Source organism: Aegilops tauschii, chromosome 6 (assembly GCF_002575655.3).
Source record: "Aegilops tauschii subsp. strangulata cultivar AL8/78 chromosome 6, Aet v6.0, whole genome shotgun sequence".
Taxonomy (NCBI): Eukaryota; Viridiplantae; Streptophyta; class Magnoliopsida; order Poales; family Poaceae; genus Aegilops; species Aegilops tauschii.
The window spans coordinates 168,175,563-168,187,263 of NC_053040.3; the positions used below are offsets into that span (position 1 = coordinate 168,175,563).

At 45.8% G+C, this 11,701-nt stretch overlaps 1 protein-coding gene across 1 annotated transcript; it reads right to left on the minus strand.

The window, feature by feature from the left end:
- Positions 1 to 9,998: 9,998 nt before the first annotated feature.
- LOC109761188 (growth-regulating factor 6-like) lies at positions 9,999 to 11,229 on the minus strand. Its single transcript, XM_020319993.3, has 2 exons — positions 11,037 to 11,229; positions 9,999 to 10,938 (listed from the first exon to the last, which is right to left on the minus strand). The coding sequence occupies exons 1-2, from the start codon at positions 11,155 to 11,157 to the stop codon at positions 10,124 to 10,126; spliced, it is 936 nt and encodes a 311-aa protein (XP_020175582.1). The 5' UTR covers positions 11,158 to 11,229; the 3' UTR covers positions 9,999 to 10,123.
- Between the last annotated feature and the right edge of the window lie 472 nt (positions 11,230 to 11,701).

Sequence of the window (11,701 nt, forward strand, 5' to 3'; positions counted from 1 at the left end):
ATGCACACCACTATCTCAACTCGAATGACAGATATAGATATTCTATTTATGATTTGAAGTTGGAGGCATATGGTATTTTGTAGTGCTTACACTGGATTTGTATGGCTCAATTAATTTAAGCAGTATGCAAGTGTTGCGGCTCATGCTATTACTCATTTCTGTAATAGGAACTAGGTGTGTTGTGGTGGTGGTGCAGAAAGAACCCAGTTTCATTATTTCTTACACGACTCAAAAAATAACCATTTTAAAATGGCCGCAAAGAGCCACCCAACCTATCATCGAGATTTGTGTAAATACAAAAGTCGGCTGAAAAATAATCAATATAAAGATGTTACTATTAAAATAAAAGGTGCACTCTATGGACTAAAAACATCCTGCAAGAAGATTACAAAACTAATTACTTTATCGACTTGGATTGATGCTCGGGGCATCCCCAAATCGCTGATACATAAGACTGTTTGTGCAGAAAATAATTTAGTAGCCACTAGGCAATGAGCAACACATCTCAGTCTCCACTGTTGATAGTAAATGAGACAATTGACCTCAAGGCAAAGCTAATCATCACCAATGGCGGAGCTAAAAACATATAGGAGGCAAACGTGTCATATAGAAGAGGTTTTAAATCATCTAAATTAGGCCTCATTTGGTTGCACGGGCCCTAAGTACAAAAACCATGGGATACATTAGCCCTCAAAAATGTATATGGCCATTTGGAGGGACACAACTTTAGAGACACTACACCTGCCATTAAGTGTATGACATGTAGTTCATCTTTCAGTGTCTTTCCCGAGCAGGTTTCCCATTGGGGCTAGAAGCTCCTTCAACCTACATTACACGGGAGGATTTCTCTTCCGCTATCTAACCCATCAAAATTTTCTTGATGAGGTCTTCCATATGTGGCAATGAGCCAAAGGATGCGAGGGAAGTTTCGCCGGAGCAACTACAATGTGTAGGCCACGGCGAGCTCGAGCATGGCTGGCGAGTTGCCACATCTTGTTGGAGATGGTGAAGCGGACTACTCGCAGGCTAATTCTTTGCCAATTATTGAGCACGAGTTGTCCCAGTTTCTGGCGTCCTATTTCTTGATGAAGTATTTTATATAGTATGGGTAGGGATTTTGCACTCCACCAAATGATGATAGGCAATGGGTCTTTGACCAGATTTTCTCCCTCTAGGTTATTGATTCTCTACTATATATCTCTAATACTTAAAAAGAATGCAAGGTTTTATGTTTCACTTTTGTTCTCACCACCCGTTCGTCCAACCTTGCCCATATGATAATCAATCACCTTAATTCACTTACCTTCTTAACCAATTCCATTTTAGTTACTTACCAAACTTCTCATCGAAATATAAGGTAAATCACGGTGAGGATTTGATAGACACTTATTTACACAATCACATTAATATATGCAGGTAAATAACAAGCTAACATAATAGAATATTTATATCTCATTGCAACACATGTGCATTGTCCTGGTATACTTATTAAAAATACCGTTTCTTTTTTTGTTAAGCAAAGTGTTACGTCCAACCTTATATACGTCCACTCCCTCACTCCGTTTTGATTTATGCCCTCCTATATCTTATTTTATTTACCAGTTTCCCATGAAAACCATCATAATTGTCTCCCATTTTATTGAGTTACCAAATAAAATTATGTTTTGTTTGGTAGCTAGTAAGTTCTTACCAAATAAGTGATTCTTATTTAGGTAGGTAAAGCACATATAATTTTATAAACATTTGCTTACACAATCACATTAATATGGGCAGGTAAATCATATGCTAACGTACTAGAATAGTTCTATCTTGTTGCAACGCAGGAACAATTATCTAGTGACGAAAACAAATATCTTAACTATGCTTTCTTTATCCTGGGTGTTATTTCCCTAGCGACCAAATGAGGCTTTAGTGTTCAAAAAAAGCTACAAGGTCACCTTGTAAAGGTGGTGTCGGGTCCCACGATCCCATGATCTAATGGCCACGCACTTATGCACGTGTGTGTTAAAGTATCCACATCTCTAAGCGCTAAGCAGATGCTAAAGGTGAGAAAAATCAACTTGCACGATGTTAAGAGATTTCAAAATACTTCCTCTGTTCCTTAATGTAAGGTATAAAGTTAAAAAGAGCATCACCCGTAAGCTAACAACCAATGTCAACCTAGCTACATTATTAATGAAATTTCGCTAACTAAATAATGAAATTTTGCCAACTAAATAATATAATGTAATCTCCTTAGACAAATATATTTTTGTTAGAATTCCTTAGACCATGTTGAGGGACTGAACCCACAATAATTTCAGATCAAGAGGATAGAACAAACATTTGAGCATTCAGCCCATGCAAAATAAATTTTGTCACCATAGAAGGAAATGGCCCATGATGGCAAATCTGAAACAAAACAATCACTGAGCATGAATCAGAGAGGTCCTATTTGGTGCGCTGGTTGCTTCGTTGTTCATTTCGCGGCGCACACCCCTTCGAGCAACTGGACTGGCCCATAATCGTGAATGACTACTAGTTTTTCTGTACCTTTCTGGTCGGTTTTGGGAAGACCATACATGTTTCCTAGCCGATTTTAGGAAGTTCCAGAAGCTTTTGACCTTTTTCCTTTTTTTCCTTTTCCTTTTCTTTTATTTTTTCCTTTTCTTTTTTTCTTTTGTGCTTTCGTTTTTACTGTTCCTTTTTTATTTGTTCGGTTTTCTTTGTTCGTTTTCTTTTTCTTTATTATTTTTTGGTTTGTCTTGTATATATGTTCTTTTCTTTACTCTTGTTCCTTCAAATGGGTGAACTTTTAAAATTTGATTTTTCAAAATCCTATGCAATTTATTTCAATTCTTGAATTTTGTACAATGCGTGAACTTTTTCAAAATGGTGAATTCTTTTTAAATTCGCGAACATTTTTTTATCTGCAATTTTTTTTCAAATTCATGAACTTTTTTTGAATTCACAAAAGATTTCAAATGTGTGAACTTTTCAAATCCGTGTCAAACAAGTGAACTTTATTCAAATCCATGAACTTTTCTTCCAATCTCAAACTTTTTCAAATGCGTGAACTTTTTTCGTATTCATGAACTTCTTTCAACTCCACGAGTATTTTATAAATACCCAAACTTTTTCTTGTTTGTGAACCGTTTTAGAATTTGCGGACTTTTTTTGACTATTTGCTAACTTTATAGAATTCATGAACTATTTTTTGAATTCATGAACTTTTATGAATCTCGCAAGCTTTTTTAAATCATGAACATTTTCCAAATTTGCGAACATTTTTCATGTTCATGAACTTTTTTGAATTCATGAGCATTATTTGAATTTTGGCTATTTTTCACAATTTACAACATTTTAAATCATTATAACTTTTTTGAAAAATTAACCAGTTGACCGGTCTGGTCAGCCGGTCGAACAACCCGGAGGGGGTCTAGCATACAACTCGAAGAATGTCGATTGATCGAGCGAAACTAGCGGTCACGCTTTAAATGGGATGGCCCTAAGGATGGGTTGGCCCAACTGACGATCGTGTGAGTTCTACCTGGCGATCTCACACGAAATATGCCTTTTAGTGAGGGAGCAAACAAGGTCAACGCAAGCCATATTGGGTTGCTTGGGACATAATGTCAGGACCCCGATCGTAAGCCACATCGATCTAGCATGTAACACATCATATCACTTTGCGGCCTCACGCACGGTATTCCCACGGGTGTCGCCTTACCTGGCCCGGGACCGTTTGCGCCTTCTGGCTCACGTATATGATAGTGTCGCTAGCATCCATATGACAGAGAACCTGGGCCGACATGACTAGTCGTGAACCCAAAGTGGCACTAACTTGAGGGGACAGGCATACATGAACCAACATCGAACGTGTCGGTCATCAGCGCGTGAATCTGGGCTGTAGCAACTGGGCTAACAGGACTCCGGGAACCCGGGCTTAGCAGGCTAGCAGGACTCCGGAAGTCACTGCGTGACATTTCCCCGAAGGGACAGACAAAGGAACGAAGTGGATCACATGCCGGCCAGTCTAAGTGTTCCGGAGCAGTAGCAACTGGGCTAGCAGGACTCCGGTAAACCGGGCTGTAGCAGACTACCATGGCTCAGTGGAAGCACTAGACTACATTTCCCTATAAGAGAGGCTACCAAGGATAGACAACTAGGTTGTCGGATCCCACACATACCAAGCATTTCAATCATACACACAATATGCTCGATATGTGCAAATACAACATGGCATCACAACATGACTCTACAACTCAAGTATTTATCAATAGGCTCCGAGGAGCGAGATATTACAAACATGGGTCTCATGACCCAACATTCAGAGCATACAAGTCAAAGCACATGCGGAAGCTTAACATGTCTGAGTACAGACATCTACAAATGAAAAAGGCTGAGAAGCCTGACTATCTACCAGATCCTGCCGAGGGCACAAGATCGTAACTGAGGTATCAAGCTAAACATCGAAGTCCACACGGAACTACTAGCGAGACTGAAGTCTCTCTGCAAAAATATAAATTAAGCAAACGTGATTACAAATGTACCCAGCAAGACTTACATCAGAACTAACTACATATGCATCAGTATCAACAAAGGGGGTGGTGGAGTTTAACTGCAGCAAGCCAGCTTTGACTCGGTGGCTATCCTAAACTACGACTGCAAGTAACTCTTTTGAGGAGGCGCACACGAGTCCACTTATTCACCATATCAATACACCACTATGGATCCGCTCCCGTCTCCCTACGAGAACGCCATCCATAGCACTCACGCTTATCTTGCGCATTTTAGAGTATCCACTTTCACTTGTCTATGAACTCTTATAGGCAACCCAGAAGTCCTTAACCGCGGACGCGGATATTCGAATAGATGATGTTAACCCTGCAGGGGTGTACTTCTTCACACACGCTCTCACCACTTACCGTCATTTACACGACATGTACTCGGCAACCTTCAAGCGGAAGCCCAACGAGGGTGTCGGCCACGGCCTACCTAAACACTCAAGTCTCTAGTCCAGGTTTATCGCCTATTCAGGTTCCATCCGCAGGGAGTCCGGCCGAGGTTTCCACATACGGCCCCGAACGATGTGTACAGGGCTCCGCGACACCAAACGGGCGCCCGGCATACCCGGCCACGTGCCTACCGCATAACAACCCACCCCTCGGGTCAGCGCTGCGCACGGCCTCCAGCATACTACAAACACCAAAAACTACTTGCAACTCCTGGACAGAGGACAAGGGTGGTTAAGAAGCCGAGAGAGTCAATTAAGGATCCCAATGTGTGGTAGTAGCTGTTCATGGATCACAAACACAGAACTCAGTTCCTGAGGACGGTTTCAATGAGACAACCCACCATGTACTCCTACATGGCCTCTCACCGCTACCTTTACCAAATTGTGTTCACACACTTAGCTCTCAACAGTAGGACATGTTCACCACATTCCAATTCATCCCCAATGAATCGGACCTGACTCAACTCTAAGCAGTAGCAGGCATGACAAACAAGCATGAATGAGTAGACACATCAGGGCTCAAACAACTCCTACTCATGCTAGTGGGTTTCATCTATTTACTGTGACAATGACAGGTCATGCAGACGAAAGGGGTTCAACTACCGCAGCATGTAACAGATGAATCGTTGTTGTAGTAATGCAGTAAAAGAGAGCAGGAGCGAGAGAGGGGGATTGTATCGGAATGAACAAGGGGGATTTGCTTGCCTGACGGAGTGGTAGAAGGATACTGCCCTTCAGTTGGATACTCGTGAATATCCTCGGAGGCAGAACCTACCACGAAGAACACATCGAAGCACAATCATCACATGGCAATATGCAACAATATGATGCATGCAATGACATGGCGATATGAGTGTCTTTTGGCTAATGCAACTTAGAACATGTTGGTTTGAGCTCATTTGAATCAAAGATTCAAATGCAAACCCAAAATAAGAGGTCATAATAGTGCATTAACTTGTTTCATCTAAACAGCAAGGTTAAAGTGTTCTGACATGCATGAAACTAGTACAGATGGAAATATTGAATTCTTCTGATCAATTTTCATATATAAATCTTTGCATTTGAAGTCACAGATTAATTTCTATGAATTTTTAAAGTTTGTGATATTTTCTGGAATTTCCTGAATAAGAATAAATCCAGAAAAAGCATTACTGCGCCAGCATTGCGTCACTGTGACATCAGCGGTCAACGGAGACGGTCCAAGTCAAACCTGACCAGTGGGACCCATACGTTAGTGGTTAATTAAACTAACTAAATTTAGTTAGCGTTAAACTAACACTAATCCAGTTTAGTTAGTGGCCTGGGGCCCACACGTCAGAGACCCAGGGGGGTCAAACTGGGGTCAACCCAGGTCAAACTGGGTCAACTCGCCGGCGTTTAGCTGCCGGCGAGGCCAGACGCGGCGGGGCAGTGTGGGTTTCCTCCTCCGGCGACCAAATGGACAGCGGAGGGCATCTACGTGACGCGGGGAGTGAGCCGCATCGAGTGGTGGTGGTGGTTGAGCTCCAGGTCGCCGGAAACGACGCCGGCGACGACCTTGGCGAACGTCGGTGCTCGGCCGAGCTCGGGCTCATCACTAGGGCGCACGGCGAGGTGCGTGGAGTGGTGCTATGGGCTCCTGGGGAGGCGGTGAGTGCGGTGGCGTGTTCGGTTTCGAGCCAACATGGTTGTGGCCACGACGGCGACAAGCAGAGGCGGCGACGGGTGCGGACAAGCTTCATGCGGTCGCTACGGTACTCGAGAGCAAGAACGGGAAGGGGAAGGAGGTAGCTGGGCTCACGGAGGTCACGGCAGTGCAGACGGCGAGGTCGGGGAGGAACCGGAGCGAGCGGGGTGGTGGAGGTGATCTCGGCGACCCGAGGAAGAAGAAGGCGTCGGGGCGGCGCTTCGAGGCGTCCGGCGTTGTGTAGCTCAGCAAGGGGGTCGAGGACGAAGTGGCGGAGCTTCTAGGCGCGTCGGTGAGGCGAGGGGGAGGCGGTGGCCATGGTGAACGGCGACGGTGGCGACGAGCTCCGCTCGGTGGTGCGCGCGAGAGGGAAGCAGAGAAGGGGTTGGGGTCCAGGGGGGAGAGGAGAGGTGTAGGGGGCGAGGGGGAGTGCGTGGCACTCGGGGCTGGCTCCAGAAGCGGCGGAAGCAGGAGGTGGCTCGGGCGCGTGCCGGCGCGCGGTGGCCACACGCCCTCGCCTACTGGCGCGAGGAGGAAGGCGACAGGGAGCCCAGGTGGGCTGGGCCAGCGAGCTGGGCCGCCAGGTGAGTAGGCCCAGGTGAGATCTCTCTCTCTCTCTCTCTCTTTCTCTCTCTTTCTGTTTTCTATTTATTTTGATTTGTTTTGAATTAGTAAAAGTACTAACTCATTTTGTAAAATCCTGAAAATAATTTTGGGCACTATTTGAAATATATGTAACAGCCCTCATTTAGTTTCAGAATTATTTGAGCATTTAAATTATTTATAGGATTTAAATGCTCCAATTCAAATACGATATGAGTTAATTCAAAGATCCAGAATGTCCTAGAAATATATTCATCATTTTTGGTAGAGGTTTTCACCTTTATCAGAAATCATGAACATTTTCAAAGGGCATTTTGGGTTCTTTGAAAAAGATTTTGGATTGAACCTAGTTGGGTTCCATTTGGTGCTAGGGTTTGAACATCCCCATTTCAAGTTTAACTGAAATTTAAACATGATGCAACATCAGATGCTAGCACTAGGCATTACTAGAACTAGGGATGTGACACATAATGAGTATGCCTAAATATATGGGAGGACTTGGATTCCAAGATTTTGAGATATTTAATTTAGCCCTCCTGGCAAGACAGGCATGGACAATACTAGAGAATCCAGATTCATGGATTGCCAAACTACTCAAAGGAGTGTACTTCGCCTTACTGCTGAACCTGGGAGTCGCCCGTCATAGATTTGGCGCTCGATTTTGGAGGGGCGTGACACTCTGAAGTAGGCCTTATTAGGCGCATTGGCATTGGCACTACTACTCACATTTGGAACATGAACTGTATCCTGAGAAGAGAAAATATGAGGCCTATTGTTTCTCTAGTAGATCAACCGCCATAGTTGGTGTCTAAACTACTGGACCATGGTAACGCCAAATGGAATGTAGAATTAATTTCTCATGTTCTATTACCTTTTGATGCAGCAACTATATATCCTTCAAATACCCCTGTGCACCCAAGTTGTCGATGATTTCTGGTCTTGGAATTTTGAAAAGAATGGGCACTTCTCTGTTAGATGGGCCTATGGAATGATTGCGGATATTAAGAGAAGGCGTGAAGACTAGTTAGAAGAGAGGGCAGGTGCCTCAAATAATGCTGAAAATGAATAGTCATGGGCTACTTTGTGGAAGGTTTCAGTACCGGCAAAGGTCAAGATGTTCCTTTGGAGATTGGCAATGAATTCAGTTCCTACCGAAGATGTTCGCAAGCATGGGGAAATGTCCCACCATGATGAATGCTTTGCTTGCGGAGCACATGATTCCTGGAGGCACTGTCTTCTCGAGTGCATGATGGCAAGGCGTGTGTGGGTTTTGGTAGATCACGACTAGAACATATGATTGCCATGACTGTTTCATCAGTGAGAGCATGGCTTTTCTCCATGATGGAGGTGTTAAATCATGAGGAACTGGCCAGGATGTGTGTCACTTTATGGGCGATCTGGTATGCATGGAGGAAGCTTATTCATGAGGGGATAAATCAGAGCCCATATGAGACACACAGGTTTGCCTCAAGTTTCATTTCGGAAATGGACCAGATCAATGCTCAATCTAAATCGCATGAAATAACGGTTGCTGCCCCAGTGAGGCGTTGGATTCCATCAGGTGTCGGTGTGGTGAAAATTAACGTTGACGTTGCTATCTCGGTGAACCGCAATGCGGGTGTTGCTGCTGCTATCTGCCGCGATAGAGATGGCACATATCTGGGTTCTTTGGTTTTGGTTATACATGGATTGTTAGATCTGTTTGCATTGGAAGCGCTGACATGTAGGAGAGCCCTCTCCGTGGAACAAGACTTAGCTATGCAACATATTCACATATCTTCGGATTGCAAACAGGTCATATCATATCCATGAAAGAGCAGGGGGAAACTATGGAGGAATAGTTAAAGAGATTGCAGGAACTGCAACCATTCTTACTTCTTGTAATTTTGCTTTTGAACCTCGAGCCTCGAATGTTGAAGCTCATAGCATAGCTAGATTTGATGTGTCTCTTCCTCTAGGGAGGCATGTGTGGCTAGGCTCACCTCATGACCCTGCAGCTGTTCCTGTAAACGTTATTATTGATCAATAGAGACTAGCTATGTTTTGCTCAAAAAAGGAGCTCTCCGTGATATTTTTAGCACAATTCACTAGGTTTATTGATTAATGATCATCGAAATATAGAGTATCATGCGATAGACCAAGCCATGTGTGTCTACCCTGATATAAAGAAGAAGCAAGCCTAGCTAGATAGCGGAGCCTCTTTTTTCATGGATGAAAGTACACAAAAGTGAAAGAAGATCGAGATGCTACAATATCATTGATCACACCTTTATATTCACCACTCTGCTTTGCGACAACATCATCGACCACATTCAGACAGCCCGGTGCAATGTGTAACCTTTGGAGGTTCAAATCCATGGCTAACGCAATACCTTCACACAAAAAAAGGAACTCTCCATGAATCTTCCCTCACAAAAAATGGAAGAATTTGAACGCAGCACCACACACGGGTAAAGTAATTACGTTATTACTTTTTTTTTGTTCCTTATTTTTTGTGAAGAATTTGAACGCAGCGTCCAATGGAAGAATTTGAATGCAGCACCACACTTCTTTTGTGTTCCTTATTTGGTTTGGAGTTCAATGGAGAGCAAGGAGCATTTGATGTGTCACCACACAACAGTAAAGTGATTACATTATTTATATTTTTCTGGAGGTCTTCTTGGCAAACGGGGTTGAGGATTTTTTTTTTTTGGAATATAACACGGTTGGGGATATTTATCGAGCACTCTCAGATTTAAGAAAAAAGAACTTGCTATTTTGAACCCCTTTCCTACAGTAGTACTCCGGTAGTAGCCTAGCCTAGAGGTACACGCCGGTACGGATACACTTCGACTTGCTCTAGAGCATCATGCATGGAGCTAGGTGGAGCCAGCAGGCCACTGAATCTCTACGGCGAGACCGAGAGCCTCGCCGAGGGGTCCCCCGATGCCCACCCAGGTTGCTGCTGCCCCATGATCGATGGCGTCGTCGTCCATGGCCGTTGCTGACGCCGCCGCCGATGCTGGGGCCGTGGGCGTGGCGGCCACCTGCCTATTGCAGTAGAGCTCGGCAATGTTGTCGTAGTTGAGGCTGAGCCGGTTCTCTCGCTGCTCCGGGAGGCAAACTCCACCGGTGAAGTCCAAGAGGCCTCGCGAGTAGTCGTCGTCGTCCTCCCGCATCGCATTCCCGGAAGACTTGTTACCATGACTGGTATGAGTGGCCGCAGAGGCGGTCATGGCAGTCTTGTTCCGGTCACGATGATGAGCATCCACCGCAGCAGCTGCATGCTGGTGCTGTTGCTTTCTTGCAGGGGGAGGTGGCCGTGTCCGGCCGACGCGGTTCAGGTGGCGCTGGCAGTACTTCTGGTCGGGTTCGGCGTCCCTGGCGCAGCGCCACTTCTTGCCGTCTGTACGGCCGCACCTCCTCCGCGCCACCGCCTGCTGCATGCACTGCAGCAGCATGGACATCTGCGCTGCCTGCTGGGCCTGGTAATGGTGGACAAGCAGGGGGGTGTTGTAGCAGCAGTAGCACGACGACGGAGCTTGGGTAGGCGCGGCGGCGGCGGCTGCCGGGTTGATATTGGAGAAGAGGAGGTATGAGGGGATGGGCGACGATGCCGCCATGTGGTTGTAGATGAGCGACTGCCATTGCAGCTCCACCCATTGCGCCGCTGTGAATAAGCCCCCGGCGGCACCTAGCAAGCGCCGATGGATCCAAGTCAGCAACATGCATGCAGTGAAGCTATGGAAGTAATATAGTGCATGCGCACTGCACGAACAAGCACGTACGTACCCATGGTGGAGGCAACAGGAACATGAGTAGCAGCGGGTGGCATCAAAGTTGCCACGGCGGTGCGCTGTCCGACGTCGCCGTTGCCGGCAACCATGCCGTCGTCCAGCTCCAGCTTGTTCATACCGTCCCACGTGCTGTCACCTTGGATCAGCGGTCACTCAGGTGCTGTGAGCCTGTTTCCCTGTCCCCCGGCCACCTCGGCGTCTTTATAAACAAGCCAGGCAGTAGGAGTACCACTGTACACACCGAGACCGACCATACGTACTACGTAGTAGACTACCAAAAGATCAAGATCCGGCCGGCCGACGCAGGTGGCCACGTCATGGGCTTGATGCATGACCATGATGATGAGGATTGAGGTGAAGTGATTGGTCATACAGCTTTCATGACCGCCCTGCCTGTATCAACGCGACATGGATAAATAAAGTGAAGGTGCATGCATGCGTAGAGAAAGAGACGAACAAGAAAAAAGATTATAGACGAGTGCAATCTTCTCCATGCATGTGATGATGTGCATGCATACAGTGAGATCGCCTGGTGCGGGCACGGCATGACCCGTCGTTTTCCTCGGGCCGTGACCACCATGCTGTCCAGGGCCCCTCTCTGCTCGGTTTCAACGCTCCACCATTCCGGTCTCCGGCCGCATGCGCGCAGGCCGCAGGGAG